Source organism: Amphiprion ocellaris, chromosome 6, assembly GCF_022539595.1.
Source record: "Amphiprion ocellaris isolate individual 3 ecotype Okinawa chromosome 6, ASM2253959v1, whole genome shotgun sequence".
Lineage (NCBI taxonomy): Eukaryota > Metazoa > Chordata > Actinopteri > Pomacentridae > Amphiprion > Amphiprion ocellaris.
The window spans coordinates 10,187,704-10,212,090 of NC_072771.1; the positions used below are offsets into that span (position 1 = coordinate 10,187,704).

At 38.7% G+C, this 24,387-nt stretch overlaps 1 protein-coding gene and 1 long non-coding RNA gene across 4 annotated transcripts; one reads left to right on the top strand and one right to left on the bottom strand.

The window, feature by feature from the left end:
• Positions 1-610: 610 nt before the first annotated feature.
• On the bottom strand, positions 611-19,537 carry ydjc (YdjC chitooligosaccharide deacetylase homolog). Of its 3 annotated transcripts, none has more exons than XM_023265147.3 (6): positions 19,424-19,537; positions 16,393-16,568; positions 10,564-10,723; positions 6,108-6,207; positions 3,376-3,553; positions 611-2,623 (listed from the first exon to the last, which is right to left on the bottom strand). In XM_023265147.3, the coding sequence occupies exons 2-6, from the start codon at positions 16,554-16,556 to the stop codon at positions 2,296-2,298; spliced, it is 930 nt and encodes a 309-aa protein (XP_023120915.2). In that variant the 5' UTR covers positions 16,557-16,568; positions 19,424-19,537; the 3' UTR covers positions 611-2,295. The 3 variants fall into 3 exon arrangements, with proteins under 3 accessions (XP_023120915.2, XP_023120916.2, XP_054867731.1); XM_023265148.3 differs by lacking the exon at positions 19,424-19,537 and adding an exon at positions 19,263-19,413; XM_055011756.1 differs by lacking the exon at positions 19,424-19,537 and adding an exon at positions 17,526-17,654.
• Positions 10,031-21,606, top strand: LOC129349196 (uncharacterized). Its single transcript, XR_008602092.1, has 3 exons — positions 10,031-10,285; positions 21,322-21,390; positions 21,517-21,606. It is a non-coding gene; the product is annotated as an uncharacterized LOC129349196 (long non-coding RNA).
• Positions 21,607-24,387: the final 2,781 nt, after the last annotated feature.

Here is a 24,387-nt window from a genome sequence, read left to right on the forward strand (position 1 = left end):
TCTGTGCTGTATCCTTTGCAGAAGTCTTCTATGCTCCTATCACATAAATGAGACCATCATGACTTTAGCATGTTAACAACCTTGTTTCAAAGGATTTCCAATAAATGTGATAAATATGTCTATCACAGGAGGCAACACACAAACTCAGAAATTGCAGTAAAAGGATTACAACCACCTCAGCCAAACAGGGATGACACCACAAGTAACAGGTGTCTAGCAGAGACAAAACATTTAGTAGGTGTAGAAGTGATGTGGCAACTTATACACGCTAATATTGTAACAGTATTTGTGACATCAATCTGGCACAACACACATTCCAACATGTTCCAGTACTATTACATGTTCTGTAGTTTTTGGTGCTTGAGCTGTACATCTATAACAAAGCATGTGCTGTTTTTTTAAACTAGTGACACCTTGTGCTCGATGAATATACTCAAGAAAAATAGGGTTGTCATTGACACCAAAGCTCAAGCACTTCCCTGCCTGCCTAATATCCAATGTTTATGACCCTAGGTTCCTGAATATTCTTCATCATCAGTTGTTATGCTTGCTGAAGTGCAGTAAGAACAGATTTTCAAAATTAACAGACCACAGAAGAGAACACCAGACAAACGTTTGACACTGTTTATTAGCTCCCTCCGTTGGATTGGAAGCAGATCAGTTGTAATCTTTGATTTCAAACTGAGCAGTGCTTAAAAAGAGCCTAAACAGAGACTCAAAACATAGCATTTCAAAAATCCAGACAACTCTAAATATTACAAACGTACTGTAATGCCATAGATCATTGATGTCAAGACACACTAAAACCTGAGATTATTGGAAATCATCGGTGTATCCTAGATGAAAACCAGAGACACACAGCTTGGCCCCTATTACCCATCCTTCCATTAATTTACAATGAACTTTTTTTTTCCACTGATGGACTTATTTTACGCCACATTTCTGAAAACCAGAAAGCATCAGATAGGTAATCTGCAACATGTACAGGTGAAAATATTGAAATGCTAGATTCTGACTTTGAGAGGACCTGAAGCTCAGATAACAAGTCCCTCACTAAATGGAACCCCTCCTTTTAAAAAAAAAAAAACCAAATCCATGTAGTTTCATGCATCAATAATAACAATTTACTTCCCAAGTTCCCAAGCTGAGTCTGGCAATATAGCTTTGGCAGAAGGCAGACCCAATATTGATTAATAATGGCCGGATTTTGTCAACACGATCACATTGCAAACATGCATCACGTAGTCAGACTTTCCAGGTCTATAGCTGAAAGTCGAATTTAAAGATTGGTGTGAGACCCAATATTTATTTATTTTATTAAGGTTTTTTTTTTTTTTTTTGGCCTTTTTGGCTTTATTGACAGAACAGCAGTGAGAGAGAGACAGGAATGTAGGGAGAAGAATAGGTGTAGGGCCTGCAGCAAAGGGCCATAAACAGGGACTATAACCCTGTTTATGCATCGCCAACTCAACCCAGTTGAGCTACTGGGTGCCCCTCATACCCAATATTAATGAATAATGGGTAAGTATCTTTATCTGGTGTAAAAACATGTATCTTCCAGCTGTGATAGTGTAGCTGTATTGTTTTCACCTTCTGGGACTGATTTCATCCACACGACAGCTTCACAACTGTACAAGAGTTACAAAACTTTAAAGATGTGGCTGAGACAAAAATGAAAGCCCAGTTCAAAGATGGCTGAGGTCAAAGATCTATGCTGTGTGGTGGCTGGTGTATTCTCTTGTTAACATGGTCTCTACCATTCTAGTTCATATGTTACAGTACTTTTCATAGTGTTTCAGTGCTTAACAGTCACATGTACTTAGGAATGTGAAGAAGCCGCAAGTGCATTTTATACTCAACTGCAAGAGTTTCCAGAAAATTGAAGTCCTGACGCCACTTCATGTCCAACCACAGTAACTCAGTAACATCTCTTGATGGTGCCTTCATTGTTTATTTGGAAAAACCTAAATGTGTTTGTGTTATTAAATCCTTCATGATTTTAGCAATAATAATTTATTTGTTAGCATTTAAAAACTTTTCTAATATTTTTTTTAATTTTCTTTTTAAAAAGTACTAGTGTCAAAGTGAGAAAGACTCCACTCTCAGAGCTCATATAGATGAATGGACTTATCTATTGAGTTGCTGAAAATAAACATGAGTGCTTTGAGGTGATGGACTGTTTAAAATCAATATTCCTTTCTAGACATATGGAGTGATCTACATCACATACTCGTAACATTGTTTCCCACTGGAGCGACATTATACATATATGTTTGTAATTTGAGACAACAGTAGTCACAGGTCTTTGAAGGCACACAGCTGCACTCTCTGTCGGCTGTAGAGGGCCAGCAGGGACGGGTCTCTGAGCACGTTCAGCTCATGTTGTCTGTCCGCTGACTGGGAGAAGTCATCGGGTCCTTCTCCACAGCCTCCTTTGTGTGGATGACTGGGGTAGCCTGGGTGAACCATAAGCTCTGCTGTGACCATGGGCTCATGAGAGCCTGATGCACTGCTGGAGCTACCTGAAGGCCCTGCAGCCAAAGCGTGGCTGAGGGCCCTCTGTAGGCTGGGGATGGACATGTTCTGGCCCATGGTGGTCAGTCCCAGGTATACATCTGGCCACCTGTGGACATCGAAAAGGTTTAGATCATTATTAATGTTTGTAAGCCATTGGATCCTGCACCACATAATATTAATGGTGAGAAGCTGACCTAAAGAGACAGACTGACTGATATGTCCCTAATGGGCATCCTTTTGCCACTTCGGACGCTACCAATACTTCAGTACCTTGTTGACACTAAATTTAGAACACGTGACTGTACTTATTTTCTATCTTACTGAATGTGGCGCAGCTGTCATAGTATAGAGATTGTGATTTCTCCAGAATGGTAGAAATATGTAATGTTTGCATTTAAAGGAGGAAACACTCACAGCTAATATGCACAGCTATAGCTATGTGTAACAGTGTTTATAATTAATTCATCATATTTATCTGAAAGCCACCATCAGCCAGGATATTTAAATCATCATCATCAGACATTGGCAAGGTAATTATTTAGTTGCTAATGCTCATATTTAAACAGAGTGTATTAAGTTCAAAGGAAATGAATGTAAACACTACAATAGCATAAAACAGCTGCAAAATAAAGAAGCACAATAGAAAGATTTGCGATTAACTGAAACAATATTTCTTCATTTCTGCTTTGTCGCACCACATTCCAGCTGTCCACATCGTCTGTTTCTATAAATACCTGATGGTGTAGTGTAAGTTGTGCATGCATGGTTTCTGTGCATAGTTTATTGTTTATACATAAGCCAGCAGTAGACACACACACACACACACACACACAGACACATACATACACACACACGGACCTGATTCCGTAGCGTTTGAAGACAGGAATGGAGTCCAGAGCATCCTTCTCCACCTGCGTGTAAAATCTTTTGAGGTGTGCTGGCAGCCACGGACAGCTGTGTAATCCTGGCTCCACTGGAACACGAGTGTATGGAATCCTGAGATCTGACAGGACCTGTGCAAATACCTCACGCACTTCTGCAGAGTACACACACAGCACATCAACATCACTACTCTCGCCACTCACATGTTAAATGTGGAAGTGAAACATTTAGTCAATCAGTAGAAAACTACTGAAAACTAATTTGATGACCAATTAATAGACTGCTCAAAAGAATTAAGGGACATTTTAAATTACACATCAGATCTCAAAGAACAAAATATATGAGCTGAAAATCTTTTTGATATACACTGAGTACCTGGAGGAGCAACCAGCATTTAAAAAAGCACCAGCAAAATGCAAAACTAGAGAAAAGACAGTCAGGAAAGAAAAGGAGAGAGAAATGGCCTTTGGCCACCACCTGCAAAACCATTCCCTTTTTGGGGATTGTCTTGCCTTTGCCTCTCCTGTTCACCTGTTCTTTTATTTTCACCAAGCAGGTGAAACTGATTCACAATCACCTACATTGTCTAACTGGACAGATCAATATCCCAGAGGTTTAGTTGAGTTGGTGTTACAATATGATGATAAAGTGTTTCCTTAATTATTTTGAGCAGTGCAACATAGCCACAAGATGCAATGATCGGGGTAAAAGCAGATTGCAAGCAATTGCACTAAGGAAGTTTTCACAGTTAATGTATGCTTCCCTTCTTGGCTGTTTCAGGTGTTCAACCTGTTCATCTTCTTGAATGGCAAAGCATCAAGTCCTCAATGCATCGCTTTCCATTGGCTGCAGCACCACTAAGTGGAAAATGATAGAACTGCAATAGATTTTTCATTTTTTTTAACAACTATTAATATACAAACTATTTGAAATCCTATGGTCTATGTACAGATTACATTCTAATGCTATGAACAAGGCTACTAAGTTTTAAATGGTGTCTGTGTGTTTGTTTTATTTTTTACAGATTTTCACTTACAAACTAGGTGTGTAGGACAAGAATTTTAAATCTTTACCAAGTGTCTGTCTGCAATGTTCACTGGACACAAACTGTGTTTTCTCCCTCCTCTCTCCAGGAGAAGCGGGAATTGCCATCGCAACTAGTGACTCAGCAGTTCTTTCTCTTTGCAATACCCATGATGGCTAGCCCTACCTGCCGCATGTAATCCCTGCCATTGTGTCCACTATTTCTGATTTGGAAATTTAATGAAAAGAAACCTAAACGTTTCAACAAAAGCACGATGTGATGTAAATGGGTCTTAATTTTGACTTAAGATTGACAAATTTTAGACACAGGAATATCGTGTAACTTGCCAGAGTGGGACAGCACGTGTCATGTGAAATAAACCCATTTTCTCAAAAAATACAGATAAATGTTCTTCAATCTCTGCATTGTTTATCAGGGCCCGAATACTGACCGTGCGTAGGACCCTACTGGGATGCAAGGACTTATTTTTGCCAAAAGAATTGCATTTTTCAGGGCCTAAACATGCTCAAAAACTCATGAAAATTTGCACACACATCAGAACTGGCAAAAAAATATTATATTTTTTGGGACTTGCAGATGTGTGTGGAAAAATGAAAAATAGCATCACCTGCAAAATTTGTAACATCTACTATGGGCAAGACATTTCACCTACATCTACGAAATTTGGTAGGCATACATAGCGCGTCAAGGTGCACAAAAAACTCTGTGACACCCATACCCTAAACCCAATAGGATGTCTGCTATTTTGCTGTAACTGTGAGATTTTTTGGTATTTTTTGCTCATTTTCTGGGGCTAACTGATCATAGGGGGTAACTCCAAGACAACTCAAAGTTGGGCACTATATACAACAGACCTTAATAATGAATAGTCATTAAAATTTTCAACAAAAGTCTAAGGGCATGACCATGGCCCCTGGAAGAGGAAGTGCTGTCTAATTATCCTCTACGAGTCTACGTGCTCCACTCTGCCTGAAACTTTACATGTTTGATTAGAGTCCTGCTCTGATCACATCCATATGCCAATATCCATTCACAGTCATAGTGCCACCTGCTGGCAACAGGAAATGACATGTTTTACACTTTGATGTACTATTGTCAGACAGTTGACCGTATCAATCTCAAATGTGATGACAAAAGCCTTAAGACACTGACGTAAATCGTGAATTTTCGTCAAACGTCAAACCATGTTGTCTGTGGCAACATGGTGAATTTCCATGCCCCACAAAGACAACTGAAGTGTTTATATCTCAGTAACGCATGATCCAATCTGACCAAAATTTCATATGCTGGACAAGAGGCCAGGCTTGAAGACATCAGCATTTCAAAAGTGAGTCATAGTCATAGCGCCACCTATTGGTAACAGGAAGTTATAAGCATAATATTTGCACATACTGTTGCTAGAAACTAGAAATCCTTGAAATTGTTAAGCTAAGTCTTAATACCTTGAAATTTCTGCCACACCCCGAAATACGCTACACTTCGACGTATGCCGCATAGCGACATAGCTGAGTGTGTGAGGACCCATTCAATGCTGCATGCAGCTTTAATTTTCAACTGATGACTCAGTGAGAAATGTGTAGCTTGTTGGACCAAGTATTTGCTATTAGTAGATGAGTGATAATAGAGAGAGTTTGTATTGTTTTCATGATCTACTTTTGCTTACCTGGGAGCACATGAACATGTTGGTGCCCATCCATGTGGTGAGGCAGGTGACCTGTTAGTTCCGTGAACAACCTGACCTGAGCCCTCAACTCCAGTTCCACCTGGTGAGAGAAATACACCTTGAAACTGACTGTAATGGAGAAACATGACTTCCTTTTATTTCCCGTGGTAGCTGCGTATTAAGTTACTTTGCCTGAGGCTGCTGTTTGTTAGCTTGCAATGTGTCACCAAAACACAACTTCAGTAGTAAACCTAAAAGCAGTGAGTATCAAGTCTGTGCACCTTCATAAATGTTGGGTGTGCTGGTGGGATGCTGATACAGCTGTGCACTTATGTGACCGAATAATGTATCACATCTTACATGAGCACATGGCAGTGAACATCACGCATTAAAAGTTTCAGAATCTTTCCATAACTCACTTTGTTGCAATAAAAAACACACACCAAGCATGCAATATATTGCTGTATATTAAGTGTGCACCAGGCAATGAAAATGTTAAAGTAATGTAAATCAGATATTGTTTGTCACACAAGAATACCTGCATCCTGTTTCCAGTAGGTGATTAGGATTCAATATTACTCAGACGATAATTTCATGGTGGGAATCTTACCAAACTAGTAAAGTTTGGGGAAGCTTGGACAAAGTATGTTTACATTTGAACAACCTCCTGTTCCATGGCAAAGCATCACTATTGCCCACAAAGTCACGAAAATGCCTTCAACGATAACTAAAATCATCACAGCTTAGCATCACAAAGGTCTTAACCCTGAGGAGTCAATTAAAAAGTTACACTGAGGCCCTGAAGGACAAAAAATGTCAACATCAAAAAGAATGCCAGAAAAACAATATATAATAATATTATTTTTCATTTTCCATGACTTACCTCTTTTGATCTACATTAATCCTGATTATAAATACCTAATATTCATTTTAGATTTTTAACACTTTCAATGCCAGTTTGTTTACATTATCACATTTTTTATGGAAAAAGAAAAAATCTATAAAATAATTGCTCATGGGATTTATTATTATTATTATTATTATTATTATTATTACAGGCTGGGATGCGTCAATGTCTAACACCAACATTGATTCTGAAGTACTGTTATTTTTTATGCATTTAAGATTTTTTGAAGTTACACAACACCTATAAAACAAGCAAATTTTCAAACTCTTTTGATGCATGTGCAAAGTAACAACCGTTGCAAATTTCCTTTAGCTCACAAACATGTGATCCATTTGTGGAAACAACAACAACAACAATAATAATATTAATCTGGCCTTCACATATTTCTGCATGTGGCAGCAACTATGCGCCTTCCAGACTATCACTTACTACAAAAATGAGAAACTTGCAACAACTGTATGTACAGTGGTACAGAACACGCAACACCTTTTGTTTTCATGGCAAAACAATGACATTTGCCACACTGCAAGCTCAACAGCATTTATTCAAATTCAGAATTGTAATAATTTTACATTAAAAAGGTCTTTACAAGACACCAACTAAATGTAGTCGCTTTGATTACTAATAATCAGTTAGGAATAGTTTGAAAAAGTACAACAGTAGGAAATGGGAAAACAGACTTGTATTTGCAATGTTTCATTAATTTATGAGTGCCTTTAGAGCCTCAAAAATGTGAATTATTTGAAATAATAATGGGAAGAATTCCTACAGAAACAAGACAGCCCAATAATAGCAAACATCACAGTCCCAAGATGATCCTCACACCGTTTGTTGCTCAGACTCTAAAAAATGACAACACAGCAGTAATGCAAAATGACTCAATATAAACATAACCTCACTATACAAGCCGTGACAGATGTTTCAAACTAGATTCCATCCACAACATTTTCCACTGGGAACTAAGAAACTTCTGAGGAAGTAATTTCCTCCACCTTCCACCAGAGAAACCTAGGTCTAAGTTGTCCCAGGAAGACTGTTTAAACCTTCCAAAAGTCACTGCTGAGTATTTTTGAAGGTTTAGCACATTTTGGGTTTTGCAGTGATCAATGTTATTGGCTGGTAAAGAATATAAAATAATATAATACCCCCTATCGCCATAACTATAAAGAAGGCATAGATTAAAATACTATCAACTATACAGACCAGACATATAGTTAAGTCCGTAAACATTGGATGGATGTAAAGTATAAAAAGGTGGAGGGCACATATAAAATGTGTTGTAATTCCTACACCATTCACCTGATTTGGATGTAAACACTCTCAAATTAAAGCTGAAAATCTGCACTTAAAATACATCTTGTTTCATTTCAAATCCCCTGTGGTGGTGTACAGAGCTGAAATGCTGAAAATTGTGTCAATATCCAAATATTTATGGACCTGACTGTATGGCTACCTGTGATGCAAACTCTGGACAAAGGCTACTTGTCTACCTGATGAGTGACTAATAACCTGGTCCTTTATTTGCTTGATACAAGCCTCTGTGTATAATGAGTGCAATTATTACATTTTCTGTTGCTGGAAATGCAGGAGCAGGGAACAGTTTAGGCAAAATGACATACATACAGTGTCTCCAAACATTTATTTCTATTTTACTCACCTTTATAATGATGCATTCAAACAACTGAATGCAACATTCTCAATAAATTCTTTACTGAAAATAAACATATTGAACCAAATATTAGACTTGAACTAAACTATATCTATTATGCAGACCTTTTAAAACTTCTGCTGTCATACTGTCTAAAGCAGGGGTGTCAAACATGCGGCCCGCCAGAGGGCCCAATCCAGCATGGGATGAGTTTGTAAAGTGTAAAAATGATTGCAAATTGTAAATTTGTAAAACTACAAATTTAAAGTAATTTCTAGATCTTGATAAGCTGTTTTGATCATAAAGTAAAATACTATATTGCTCATCGTTCTTTTATCATTGTGTCTCCTTTTGTAATATTTTGTCTTGTTTTTGTTGTTTTTTTTGTCTTGTCTGTTGTCTGACTTCTGTAGTTTGTCTCATGTTTTTTGTTGTTTCTCATTTTTGTCGGTTTGTGTTTCCTTTTTGTGTCCCTCGTGTTTTTTGTCTCATTTTTGCCGTTTTGTCTTTTGTCTCACTTGTGTTGTTTATCCATTTTTTTGTCACCTTGTATCTCATTTTTGTAATATTTTGTCTTGTTTTTGTTGTTTTGTCTTTTGTCTGACTTTTGTAATTTTTATCAGAAAGTAAAATCCTATATTGTTCAATTCCAGATACCTGTGACTAAATGTTTTGTTCCTTTGTAGATACTCTGTGATCTGTAGGTTGTAATGCACAAATGATAAACTGAGGCATTATGTTTTTGAAATTTGTCTTTCTTAAGAAATTTCAGGTTGTTCATGTTTTGTAAAAAGATAATTCCTTAAATGTCAACATTTTCAAACTATGCTTTTTTGCACTAAAACAAAGGAAAAATTTGGAGTTGTGGATATTTATAGGTTATTATGCTGTGATTTTACTGATGTAGATCACTTGAGATCAAATTGGGCTGAATGTGGCTCCTGAACTAAAATGAGTTTGACACCCCTGGTCTAAAAGTCATGTGTGGCATGTTGTATACATATAGTTGTGACCTGAACCAGCACTCAGCTGTATCAGTCACTAAATTTTTGTCTTTCATTTCTAATATGGTCTTATACACGTTACAGATTTTTTGCTCAGATATGCAAGTGTAAGAATTCATTCTTTACTCTTATTTATTGTTTCTGCGTCAACTGCTCTCTCTGAGATTCACTTCAGGGGACGTGTTTTAATGGAGTGCACACATGAGGATGCAGCCACAGGATGCCAGCAGTTGTCACTTACCTGATTAGGCTGAATTGAGAGATCAGAGAAGAGAGAGGGGAGGAGTTACATGGGCATTTTTGCTGAGTTTGATCTTTGTTTAGTATTTCTTAAGTTTATTATGTGTTATGTGTTTTCTTTCATTTGTATCAGACTGTAGTTATTTGCATTGTGTATTTTAAAAATAAATGATGCTAAATTATATGAATGTGTGCTTTAAATAGAAGTGTGGGCAGGTCACAGTAGTGTCACTGTGGTGGGAGGAGATTATAAAAAGGGCAGGTGAGCGATCAGTGCAGTGTGTGAGGGGGTCAGGCTGAAGCTGTTGTGCTGCCCTGCTGCTGAAATCTGCCACAATCCACTGCACATGGGGAACTCCTTTGTCCTGCTGTTTGTCTGGTGAGCTGTGTATTTTTGTATGTGAAAACTAGTAAAATCTGGAGCTCTGGAACAAAATTCCTTACTGGTCAGCTGCTCTTTATTGTTTCATCATGTTTTGTCCTTTGATGCTGTTTGGTTCATCCAGTTTGTAGAGGTTTACCACCACCAAAACCCTACAGTTGTTATATGCCATTATGCAAGTGTACATCCAATAGAGCTAAACAAAGCCGTCGCTATCATATAAGATGACTATGTAATTTCAGATGTGTAATAATTTGGGCTTTGGTATTGTGTACCTGTTTCATGCTGAGCTGGCCTCTCTCCAAGGCCTGCCGAAAGCCTATCTTCCCCAGGAAGAAGCCATGCTGGTTTATGAGCGTGGAGGCGTGCTGGAGGCTCTGACACACTGGAATGCCCTCTGACAGGTTGGCATGCAGGCCAATGGGGATGCTGTGTCTGATTTAAAATAAACAAAACAAAACACAAAATATGTCACATCCTGTAATGCTGGCCAAAAATGGTTTGTATTTTAATAACTAAGAAATTTAACAGGCAAAATCAACATTTAAGGTGGTGGGTATTTGGTTTTTGATTGTAAATGAATGTTACGTTTTAGCACGCGTAAAACACACTGAAATTGAGGGGGAAGTATATGATAATTAAAAATAATATGAAACATCCTCTAGTAAAAATCTAATTTTTATCCTGTCAACGCCATCTGGGGTTTTTATTGTATCATTAGTGCGATAAGCAGTCAGTGCAAAAGGAATTCGGGCTTCTGGGATTTCAACGAACCTAAGGAACCAATTCTGTCAGCTTGCAGAGTGGGATTTTCTGTATCATTTTTCTTCTTTATTCTCAAGTATGAATGGCAGAGTTCCACCAATACTGCAGCTTGTAAACTGTAACACAGAGCAGTTTTACAATGTTTGAGCTGAGTTGTAGATTAAATGGTGTGCTTGAAGTGCTGTGAGTGCACAGAGATATGTGGAGAAAAAGGTGGGGACTTGACAGGTTTGCATATTATAAAGGAGGCACCAAAGTCAATACTTCACAATTTCAAGGCATTAAGGGATTATTTTAATGGAAAAATCTTCTAGAAATGTGATGTTGATATGTACACAAGTTTTTAAGGGTTAAGTCAAATGGAGATGAACTTTAAGTAAAAGATAATTTAAAATTATTTTTACTTATGCTCATGATTCTTGTTTTCACAACCTACAATTTTGTAGTGGCTCACTGTGTTGCAACCAGACGCACATTCTGACTATGCATTTGTTTCTCTCAGTATTCTGTGTCAAGATAGACTTTATTGTCCTGTTGAAAATCTACCTTTAACACAAACATGGTAATATTGGATGTAGACTGAATTACACCTGATTAATGTCGTCCAGTGATGGATACAAGTTCTGTATGCTACATCGAGTAATAAGTATGTCTACACAGCATTACCATTGGACACCATAACAGCCTGTGCTACTACCATTGCTAAAGAGCACATCTGGACACTTATTTTTCATTTTAATAGGATGGGGATGAGTTTCACTCATAATTTGTTTGAAAACTGGGTCAACAGTTGATTTATCAGTACAACATGTCCCTATTATTGTGTATTATTTATTGCTGGTCTAAATGCCCTTACACTCCCCTCCAAAAGTAGTGGAACAGTGAGGCCAATTCCTTCATTTTTGCTGTAGACTGAAAACATTTGGGCTCATCAAATGATGAACATGAGACATGAGATCAACATTTCAGCTTTTATTTAGATGTATTTACATCTGGATCTGATACACAACTTGGAAGATAGCGTTATTTGTAACGGAACACCAAATTTTTAGGTGAGCAAAAGTATAGGAACAGATAGACTTACAATGGATTAAAGTGAGTAAGATGTAATATTTAGTTGCAAATCCTCTGCTGGCAATAACTGCATCAAGCCTGTGACCGGTGACATCACCAAACTTTTGCATTCTTGTTTTTTGATGCTTTTCCAGGCTTTCACTGCAGCCTCTTTCAGTTGTTTGAAGAAAAACCCATGCCAGCCCAAGCCATGACCGAGCCATTACCTCCACTGTGTTTCACAGATGAGCTGTAGGTTTGGGATCCTTTCTTTCACCAAACTTTATTCTTTCCATCACTCTGGTAAAGGTTCACCTTTGTCTCATGTTTCTAAAACTATGTCCCAGAATTTCTGAGGCTCATCTCTGTACTTTATTTTTGGCAAATTCCAGCCTGGCTTTCCCATTCTTCTTGCTGATGAGTGGTTTGCATTTTCTAGTGTAGTCTCTGTACTTGTGTTCATTAAGTCTTCTGTGAACAGTAGATTGTGATACCTTCACTCCTGCCCTCTGGGCAGCTCCTGGTTTTCAAGCCAGACCAACATGGCAGCTCAGCCGCTACCTTTGTCTATTATTACAAAAACACTTCAGCGAAAAGTATTTCTGAAAGCATTTGAGGTGAGTAATAAGTTGTGCAGTAGCTGAATCTGTCCTCGTTTTTGTTCACCGACGGCTAGTTTATATGTTTGAGGACAGTTTCACGATGCGTGGAATCTCCGCACACTGGAGTCCAGTCTACTTTATGCAAATGAGCTGCGGCCTGCTCCAGGTAAACACACCGGATCGCAGCTGGCAACGCACCGCAACTGGACCAGCATGCCACATGCAGGGTGTTTCCAGCTGCGATCTGGTGTGTTTACCTGGAGCAGGCCGCAGCTCATTTGCATAAAGTAGACTGAACTTCTGTTTATGCAAATTCGATGCGGCGTGCGGAGATTCCACGCATCGTGAAACTGTCCTCAAACATCTAAACTAGCCATCAGTGACCTACAACGAGGACAGATTCAGCTGCTGCACAACTTATTTCTCGCCTCAAATGCTTTCAGAAAGATTTTTCGCTTAAGGGTTTTCGAAATAAAAGGGAAAGTTTGCGTCCGAGCCGCTGCGTTTATCCGGCTAAACAGCTGGACAGTCGGCTGCCAGACTGTCAAGCTGAAGGCTCCGTCACGTGACCACGTAGCGGCCCAATGTTGCTCGAGCACTGTCATGTGACAATGTTGTGGTCCACTGGCCATCTGTGCGATTTTCAGATGTGGTGCGTTGCCGTGCGGGGAAATCGCATCCAGTGGACACGCACCTTAATTTGTGTGTCAGATCCAGATGTAAATACCTGGAAATAAAACCTGAAATGTTGATCTCGTGTCTCATCATTTGATGTCAAACTCAAATGTTTTCAGTCTACAACAAAATAAGGGATTGGTCTCACTGTTCCACTACTTTTGGAGGGGAGTGTATCTTCGTGGCTGGCATTTCTGAAGGTGTGTTTACTAGGGAGTATTGTCTCTGGTGCATGGCAATTATCACTTTGCATGTTTTACTGATCATTTACATAATTTGTTTACTATTTGTATAGCTTGCCAGGTTCCTCCTGTTTCTCCTGATGTGCAGCCCCCTTTATTTGTCTGAAGATTTCATTCTTGGTTGCAACAATGACTGAGTTGCAATTTTTTTTCAGTCACAACCAAGTGTAATGCACCTTGTGGCAGTCCATGGTAGAGAATGATAACTTGCGCTCCCATCTACAGTGTGCAGTTTGAGGTGTACTGCCGATTTACAAATAGAATGTACAGTGTGGTGACTTGATTTATCTGTTGAATTTTTTAGCCTAGCACCAGAATCTATCCCTTCTTTACATTGTGTGGGTTTTTTTGTACCCACAACACTAAGATATTACATACAAATTTTAAGTTTATAGCTTTAACCTTAGAATAATACAGCAACAGTCCTTTGTAGCCATGTAGTCCATCTTCGTTGTTGAGACCGTTTTTACTCCAAACCCAATTTTCCCAGGTTAATGCAAATATTTTCTGTCTTGTCAATGAGGACATAGAGGATGTTTCAGTTTTGCTGCTAATATGTAATCATGAGTACAGTATAAGAACACTATTGTGCATATGGAAGCATTCACGGATGTTTCTTAATGGAACAGTACTGCCTGAAAGGTTTTCAGCTTTTTGAATTTTAACCATTTTTGCATAAATATGACAGACACATGGAGCACCTGGTGTAGACAGGATTTCCCTGAGATGCTGAAGGCTTTGGACATGTTGGGCTGTCTTGGCTGACAAGCCTCTTCAGTGTCGGTGCCTGTGAAGTGGTGGTTCCTATTTTTGAAAATGGGTACTGGAGGGTGTCCTCCAACATTTGCTTCCCTTTCAGGGCTTGGATTTGGAATAGCCTTATGGCTGTTGTCCTGTGGGAGGGACTACCAGGGTACGGTGTACTGGGGCGACTGTTACAAGCTATTAGGTCCTTGTACAACCAAAGTGAGACCTCTGGTGGGTGTTGGACTCTGCCAGCATTACCACTTTTCTTCCGTTTCTGGCATTTATGGACTAGTCAAATGCACAGCCAGAGGAAGAAAGGATTTAGGTTTAGGAACCTCAGAATTGCATCTTTGGCTTTCGGCCTATGACATGGTTCTGTTGGCTTCATCAACCGGAATTTGCGCAGTTTGCATCCAAGTGTGAAGTGGTTGGCATGAGAGTCAGCAACTCCAAGTCTGATGCTATGGTTCTCTACCAGAAAATAGAACCATGGAAGGACTCATCAACAGTCAGTCCCTTTAGAACGTGGCGTCGTGCAGCTATTTGAGACCCTTTAGCTACCTCACAATGCCAAACAGGTTCTATTTCAGTGATGTTTAGGTTAAACAAGCCTGGCAGTTAAATGTGAGTGTGGTTGGTGAAATTGGACCCAGCTGTTGATTGGTGCCTAAGGAAGCAATTATTTTTTTCACATAGGGCAAGATGGGCTGGACAGCATTTTTCCTTTAAAAAATAAAAGCATCATTTAAAAACTGGATTGTGCATTTTCTTAGGTTATCTTAAAATTTAAACTACTTAAAATTTAAACTATTTAAATGATGTTTAGATTCAACAAGCCTGGCAGGAATCATACCTGGGTGTGGCTGGTAAAACTGGATCCAATAACCAAATGAATATGGTCATTTGGTAGACTGGTAGCTAAGGGGGCAATTACCTTTTCACACAGGGTAAGACATCACTTAAAAACTGCATTTTGTGTTTTCTTGGTTTGTCTTTGTCTTTTATTAAAATCTGTTCTGATCACATTTAAGTTTGACAAACATGCAAAAATAGAAGATCTGTAGGGATTGCAAATACTACTTCACAACATTGTATATAATACTGAATCATTTTCCACAATAAATAAATTACCTAGTGTAACATTTTAATTTTGTTTTATTGGATTCTCTTTATCTGCATTAAATACTCGTGTGGAAAATGGATAATGATTGAGGTCATTTAGGCAGAAATACAGAAAATTCTCAGGGATTTTCAAACTCAAGCACTATTGTACAACACATTTACAATAGTGTGTATTTACTGTCCAGTCTTTACGTATTTGGACGTGTTTTGTTCTTTAGGCTCTGTGCTTCCGAGAGTTTAATTGCAATAACTGCAAATAAAACAGTGGATTCTACATTGGTATTAAGTCTCAACCACAATATACTGTGAGACAAAAATAGCCGTTTTCATGTACAGGTATATAAAACAATTTACAACTGTTCAAACACTGAGTCTGACTTTATTAAATGTTGGACTGTGTACAGGTCAACACCACTGATAGTTGCATGAATGAGTAACTAACCTTGAGCTATAGCTTCACTGAGTTCACACAGATGGTTAGTTTCTCATTTTTATACTTATCAGTCAGCTTGTTGTTTGCACCACTGTAAATATAGAAAAGATCTTGGTTCAAAAATATTTGCCCATTTTGTATGGCTATTCAATAGTCATGTATTGATTTTTAATACAAAAATCATTGGCTTTATATAAGTAATATATGTGGCATTTCTTACATTTGTTCAATTTAACAGTCTTACAAAATGTCTCTTAGTTGGCTAAAATATTAACTGCTCTCAAATTTTGTTGAAGCTCAAGTGCTGAAAGTGTCTGCCACATCAAACAATAGATCTTTGTCAGCTATGTGAGGCAGCAAGAAAAATACATCAAAGAACAACAAATGGGTCAGGTACATCTCCACCAGAAGTTTTTAGTAGATTTGAAATGTGTTTTAGTTGTATTCAGTAAAAGACTAGGCTACCTTTTAGCAAGATCTGCTGCCTCTTTGGCAGCAAAGGCATTAACCAGCAGTGACACATTGGAAATGCCTCCAGCCTGGAAGCAGTCCACAATCCCCTGGTTCCTCCTGGGACAGTAGCCGAAATCATCTCCTGTGACCACCAGCATCACTCTGAGCTGTGGCATTATTGCTGGTCTCTGTGGTGGACACACAGGAGACACATTAACACATATCATTAGGGCGACTAAGACTCACAGTGTTATTCCAGTTGTCCTTTAATTAGTCTAGATGGCCTGAAGAAGGCTTCAGAAAGCTCTTCCTGCCCACAGGCCAAACTGTCCTTGAGCAAGAAGCTAGACCTCAAATTGCTCCTGATGCTTGGGTCATTAAACGGCAAGCTGCCAGTGCAACACACATTCAACAATAAACATTTTTGCCACAGTACAATATTTTATTTTTTGAACCAGATCTGTTTCTAAGTTGGATAATTTTGAGCTGTAGCTCACTCACTTCATGTCTTTCTTACTTCCACATTTTTCTACCAATCCACTACCACATGAATGATAACAAAATCCTGACAGAAATAAAACTGCACATGAAGTTATAGTAACTGCTCTAAATGACTGACAGTTGGTTCTGGCTGCTCTAATGCATGCAGCGCATGAGAAAATTTTCCGAGCACGCAGAGTGATTGGTTAAATATACGTGGTATGGGTCTCAGTAGACTGACTGGGTTCAAAAGGAAATCGAAAGGCTTCAGTCGATGCAGGCGGGTCCTTCAATAACCAAATAAATTCCAGACTGAGCCTGCAGGTGTTTGGCTTAGGTGGTTATCAGTCATGGATAAATAAAGAAACCACCTAGAAATCAAACAGTAACACCTTAACAACCTCTTAAGGTAAGCCTACACTGTTACTGTAACATCTTAAAACATATTTTTACCACTCCAGTGTCATTTCCCATCCCCACTAAGATAGTCTTTCCCATCCAAAAACAGTCCATAGGTACACATTTACCATCATTCTCACATATGTAAGGAGTGCATTCCAGGTGAAAAGAAAACACAACATGGAAAATAGTATATTCTGTGTACATGAATATACATACAAAGTCAGCCACATATAATCTACTTATTGCAATACACACATACTTACAAACATGGAACAAAATGAAATCCAACAGCAGCTGAATAAGCTAACAGGTATTTGTGTCAACAGCTAGTTCCCAGTACTGTAGATACAAACTGTTGCCAAGTCAAGAGGTGCCTGATCTGCTGCTACTGCCCTGATCATCAGGGTGTACAGGCACTGACCTGGGTGGGTTTTGTACTTGATTGTATCAAGAGAGGCAGCATCTGAAAACAGATCTGAGTATGAATAAGGAAAAACTGGGCTTTTGCAAATCACCTACATACTGCCTTCCCAAGACAAAGTCTGTCAAAAAATCAAGGTAACTGTGTGTTAAGCGTAATGTGTTCAGCGTAATGTGACTTGTACACACAGTCCTAGCGTTAAGCAAGCAACACCTATAGAAACATAACAGTGTTGACTTAGCAAATTCAATTTACCCCTTATCTTGTTGTTCTTGTGTTATATATTGTGTTATATAAATTGAAGAAAACAAGGGTGGTCTAATAATTTTCTCAACAGATAGATAGATAGATCGATCACAGAGAGCAAAAAATACATTTTTCTGCCACAACTTTCTCCCTCCCTTTTCTCTACAATTTTCCATCTGTTAGAAACTGACATGTTCATATAAGTAAAATAAAACTTTACTGTGATGAAGACACAGTCTGTAACAGGTGAGATTAATGAAACTCACCAAAAATGACAGTTGTGACAAAATTTTAAACTTGAGAAGAAGTTTAGTTTGTTGCTACCAGTGGTTTGATTAAATACCTCCAGTATCAGACAGCAGCAGGATGCATATGAACGTCTCATAAGTGAGAGTTGCCTGATTTTATGCACATGGAATACCACCAATAACTTTAATAATTAATTCTAATATATTTGTTAATAAATTATCCCTGACACAGAGACAGGATCAGTTGACAGAGAGGTGAGCTGTCACAGAATGGTGGGAACATATAGCATGAGTTACAGTTTATCAGCTACAGGTTGCTGTAGCTGAACACCTGAGGACAGCTGCTACTATACATTGCAGCCGTCCTCAGGTGGAGTCCTGAGCTCCATCACAGCTGTTGGGATATTTTTATTTTACAATTTGTAAAGTAGTAGTTAGGTTACCATCAACTGGACAAAATTTTCAATGATTAGGGAATTATAAATATACTTGGGCAATATTATTATACATTATTGAGTTATCATTATTTATTTATTTATTTGGCTTAATTAGCTTGGTAAAAGTTTCTGATTTAGCCTTGTATGAATTAGTATGCATTACGTCTCTTAATGAACTATCCAATCTTGTGTGTATGACAAGTATCATACCATGGCTCTCTGTCAGCTATGTCTGAATGACAGATTGATGTCAATGCTGCATATTCCATATCTGGAAAGGGCTATAGACACTAACTATGTGCAGATTAGTAATTTGTGTTGTAAATTCAGCTATGCAGTGGAGTCTAAAAACCTAAAATATGCCGTAAATGAATTAGAGCAATGCATGTGACTTACAACAATTATGACCTTCCGTCATCTAAATGCAGCTGTCACTTTAAGCAGCGCTCACACTATAGTACTTTTACAATTCCAACAGACTTTTTCAGTTTCAGCGTTAACCCTATATGAACTAATCTAAACTGGAAATTAGGCAAAGGTAGAGCTGCATTTTGACTAGATGCATGGCTGAAAATCCACCGTGAACATCTCGTAACAGACCAACAGCTCAGCCGGTTGAACCGGCTCCACTCAGATTAAACTACTTACATTCTACCAACATCAACAGACACTAGGACGACACTAATTCGCCGCTTCGCTGTCCTCTGCGCTTCTCCGTGACCCGCTAACACCGCAGCAGTTTCGTCCTGGTGCCTCACAGTTAAACAACGCAATCTTACTTTACAGTTTGAAATAAAACTTAATCTTACCCATTGTATCACACACGGGTGTCCATATATGACCGAAGCCTATAGGCGCGGTGGAAGTGAGCTCTACTTCCGACCAGCGCTGACGTGTTGGAGCGCAGCTGACCGGAACATGGCGCCCTCTGCCGGAGCAAACCCGACGTCGCCTGAGAAAGAGCGAGTTTGCACTGAAGCTGTTCCTTCACATTTTCTTCGAAAATTAAACTGCAAAACTGTAAATTGTTAGGTCAAGCCATATTTTCGTTTACTAACCTCTTAATTATATGGATAAAGTTATTATTTATATCAACGTATTCATATTACCCTTGGTAATCTTATTAATAAGCACGCCCAAAATTACTTTCAGTAATCCTAAATGTCAGCATAGCTAAAATTCTTAATATCATACCAATAAAACATGCCAATTTGTTTATTTGATTAAAAAAAAAAAACCTTTTCAGTGTAGAAGAGCATAGGGTGATGGAAGATGTACAGATGGGTGACAAATTAAAGGACAAACGTGTGTAGTGTCCTAATCAGGTGTTAGTCTACCATGTGTCAAAAGAACAGCTTCAATCCTTGATATTGATTCTCTGAACTCTACTGGAGTGATGAAACACCGTTCTTCCAAAGATATTCCCTCATTTGATGATTTGATATTGGTGACGGGGAGTACTGTCCAAATGGTCAATCAAAAATTTCTCACACGTGTTCATCTAACTTGATGATGGCCGTGAAGATCATAGAAAAGATTCACACACTCGTCATACTTACCAAAAGCACTGAGTGACTCCTTGTGTCCCATGGATGGGGATGGTGCATGGAAATGATTAGGAAAGAAATATTTCATCATACACACGTGGACAAAATTGTTGGTACCCCTCGGTTAATGAAAGAAAAACCCACAATGGTCACAGAAATAATTTGGATCTGAAAAAAAGTAAGACTAAATAAAAATTCTATGAAAATTAACCAATGAAAATCAGACGTTGCTTTTGAACTGTGGTTTAACGGAATTATTTTTAAAAAATAAACTCATGAAACAGGCCTGGACAAAAATGATGGTACCCTTAACTTAATATTTTGTTGCACAACCTTTTGAGGCAATCACTGCAATCAAACGATTTCTGTTACTGTCAATGAGACTTCTGCACCTCTCAGCAGGTATTCTGGTCCACTCTTCATGAGCAGACTGCTCCAGTTGTCTCAGGTTTGAAGGGTTCCTTCTCCAGATGGCATGTTTCAGCTCCTTCCACAGATGTTCAATAGGATTTAGATCAGGGCTCATAGAGGCCACTTCAGAATAGTCCAATGTTTTCCTCTTAGCCATTCTTGGCTGTTTTTAGCTGTGTGTTTTGGCTCATTATCCTGTTGCAAGACCCATGACCTGCGACTGAGACCAAGCTTTCTGACACTGGGCAGCACATTTCTCTCTAGAATACCTTGATAGTCATGAGATTTCATTGCACCCTGCACAGATTCAAGATACTCTGTGCCAGATGCAGCAAAGCAGCCTGTTAGGATGGCCGTTTCGCGGTTGGATAAGAGAGGAGGCTTGAGGCGAGATCAGATGCAGGTCAACCTGGCATTTATTCATCAGTATAGCAGTAAAAATACACAAACAGCAGAAGGTGGCAACTGGCATGTTGTGTCCCCCTCTCTCTCAACTGCCAGTCTTTTATAGGCCTCTCCCTAATCACCCCCTCAGGCCTACCAACATAAGGGTTAATCAAAAATAATCAAACACAGAAATTTCATAAAAAAATATAATGTATTTAATTTTAACTGTAACAAAGAACATTAAAACTACATATCCATTTACTAAAAGTAACTATTAACATCCTCATCTAGCAGTGTATTTATTTCATCAACCGACGAGATTTATTCTCTCCCTCTCCTCACCTATGCTTGGTTCCTCCCAGAACCTTTAAAAAGATGTTCCAGCCCAAGGGGACTCTTTTGGCTGCAACACCTGTGGTGACAACAGAGAGGTGAGTGATAACACACTTTTCACTTGATACCTTCTAAAAACAATGTTCCAGATCCACTTCAAACCGGCATCTAGTTTAAGTCAATCCCTTAACCATTATACTAAATTATTATTTGCTTTGCTGCAGGCCTCTCCAGGACTTTCACCCAATGCTACTGAGAGAAGCACATGGCAGCACATGCCAGCATCAAAACCGCACTCAATAAATCAATAAAACAGTCATTGTCTTGTGTTTCATGTTGTGAGTATAAACTCCGTACTGGTAATGAAGTTGACCTTCATTACACAGCCCCAGAACATAACAGAGCCTCCTCCATGTTTCACAGTAGGGACAGTGTTCTTTTCTTGATATGCTTCATTTTTGTGTCTGTGAACATAGAGCTGATGTACCTTGCCAAAAAGTTCCAGTTGTGTCTCGTCTGTCCATAGGACATTCTCCCAGAAGCTTTGTGGCTTGTCAACATGCAGTTTGGCAAATTCCAGTTTGGCTTTTTTAGGATTTGTTTTCAACAATGGTGTCCTCCTTGGTCGTCTCCCATGAAGTCCACTTTGGCTCAAACAATGACGGATGGTGCGATCTGACACTGATGTACCTTGACCTTGGAGCTCACCTTTAATGTCTTTAGAGGTTGTTCTGGGCTCTTTTGTTACCCTTCGTATTATCCGTCTCTTCCATTTGTCATCAATTTTCCTCCTGCAGCCACGTCCAGGGAGGTTGGCTACAGTCCCATGGATCTTAAATTTCTGAATAATATGTGCAACTGCAGTCACAGGAACATCAAGCTGCTTGGAGATGGTCTTATAGCCTTTACCTTTGACATGCTTGTCTATAATTTTCTTTCTAATCTCCTGAGACAACTCTCTCTTTGGCTTCCTCTGGTCCATGTTTAGTGTGGTACACACCATGTCACCAAACAGCACAGTGACTAGTTGTAACCCTATAAATAAGCCGACTGACTGATTACAAGTTTGTAGACACCTGGGATGCTAATTAGAGGACACACCTTGATTGAACATGTTCCTATGGTCACATTATTTTCAGTCTTTTCTAGGGCTACCATCACTTTTGTCCAGGCCTGTTTCATGAGTTTATTTTTTAAAATAATTCTTTTGAACCACGCTTCAAAAGCAATGTCTGATTTTCATTGGTTAATTTTCACAGAATTTTTATTTATTATTACTTTTGTCAGATTCAAATTATTTCTGTGACCATTCTGGGTTTTTCTTTCATTAACTGAGGGGTACCAACAATTTTGTCCATGTGTGTAGGATAGAGGTGATCAGTCAGAACAACACTATTGGTTTGCAAGTATTCTTTCCTGGGATAAGTGGCCCCAAACCATCCATCCATCCATCCAATATCTATACACCTAGTGACAGGGCTAACCACTGAGCCACTGTGGAGTCCGTGGACCCCAAACATAGTGGAAAAATGCTCGCCAAAACATATCAGAACAAATCCCCTCATTGTATGAGTCAAGCATTCAGGTCTGTACTGTTCTCTTGGTATACGCCACATATGCACTCATGTGCACTTTTAGAGAATATGGTGAACTTGTCATTTTTTTCCACATCTCAGTAGAACAGTGTCTCAGGGTTTTGCACCACACAGAAAGGGGCTGCTATGGCAGGGAGCACAAAACTCCCAGTAAAAACTCTAAATCTGCCTTCAACTCACTGAACTTGTACAGTAGAGCACAGGGGAAATCTGATGTCCACAGTCTGAAGTAAAGTTGCACTATTGTACCGCATAACTAATACAGAAATACCACACACCCACTTGCTCTGTACATAGTGTTGATGTGTTTGTACTTTCTTCTTTGAGAGCTCCTTTCCTAGAATGTAAAATGTGCACTCATCTTTGTAATGGGAGGTTTACATATTGCAACCAACTATCGCTCTCTGTGTAACTGCTGATGGACTGTTCCAGCTGACAGTCTGATTACATCCAGCAACGTTGTCACCTGAGGAACAGTTGATGTTGCAGTTCCACAATTCATTTCGCAGACACCTTCCTTTACATATTGCACCAATGCATAAACATCACAGTTATCAAATGTGCACTGTTGACTGCAATTACCAATCCTATTTATTTAATTCTATATATTCCATAGATCTAAAAGCAGATGTCACTTCAAGCAAGTCTCACACTACAGGAGTGTTACAGTTCTAACAGATTTTGAACTTGGGTTGCTTCACCCACAATATTCTTCTCTCGAATCTCAGACATGCACACACTTTACAATTTGAAAATAATGGTGCATCACATAATACAGAATATTATGAAGATTATTGTGTCAAAGTACGCAATCTATGCTTGAACAATGAACCCTTTTTCAAAGTCATAAAGATCTTCTCCTCTACTATCCTATACAAAATCTGAATTAATTGTGCCCGTTTGGCATTTTTCCACATCAGAGAGCATGATTGGATATTAATTGCTTAGTTGGCACCATGCAGTACACCTGCAAGGAAGGTTTTTATATTAATTTGTTACTCGTCTGTAACTTTTACAAAAATAGTAGCTATTCCCTGCATCATTATTTCAAAGTGTAGTTTAATCCTTTGAAAATTTTTTCCCCAGGATGACATAAAGGAGGAGCTGTAATGTAATCCACTACATGTAGTTTTTGTAGAAATTATTATGAAAATCTTAACTACACAATACCAATCAAAAGTTTTAGAACACCCCAACTTTTCCAGTTTTTTATTGGAAATTATGCATGTTAATTTCTCATTGAAATTAAAGCATACAACAAATAAACAAAAAAAAGTTAAAAATAATCAATTTAATAACCAAAGTAGCCACCTTTGGAAGATGTTACAGCTGAACCCACTTAGCATTCCTTCCACAATGGAAATCAAATATTCGTCAGGAAGTTATTCCCAACTCTGTTGCAGAACATCCCATAAATGTGTGGCACTTGTAGGTTCCTTTACTTTCTCTCTTCTGTCCATTTCATCCCAAACCATCTCCATGGTGTTTAAGTCTGGAGAC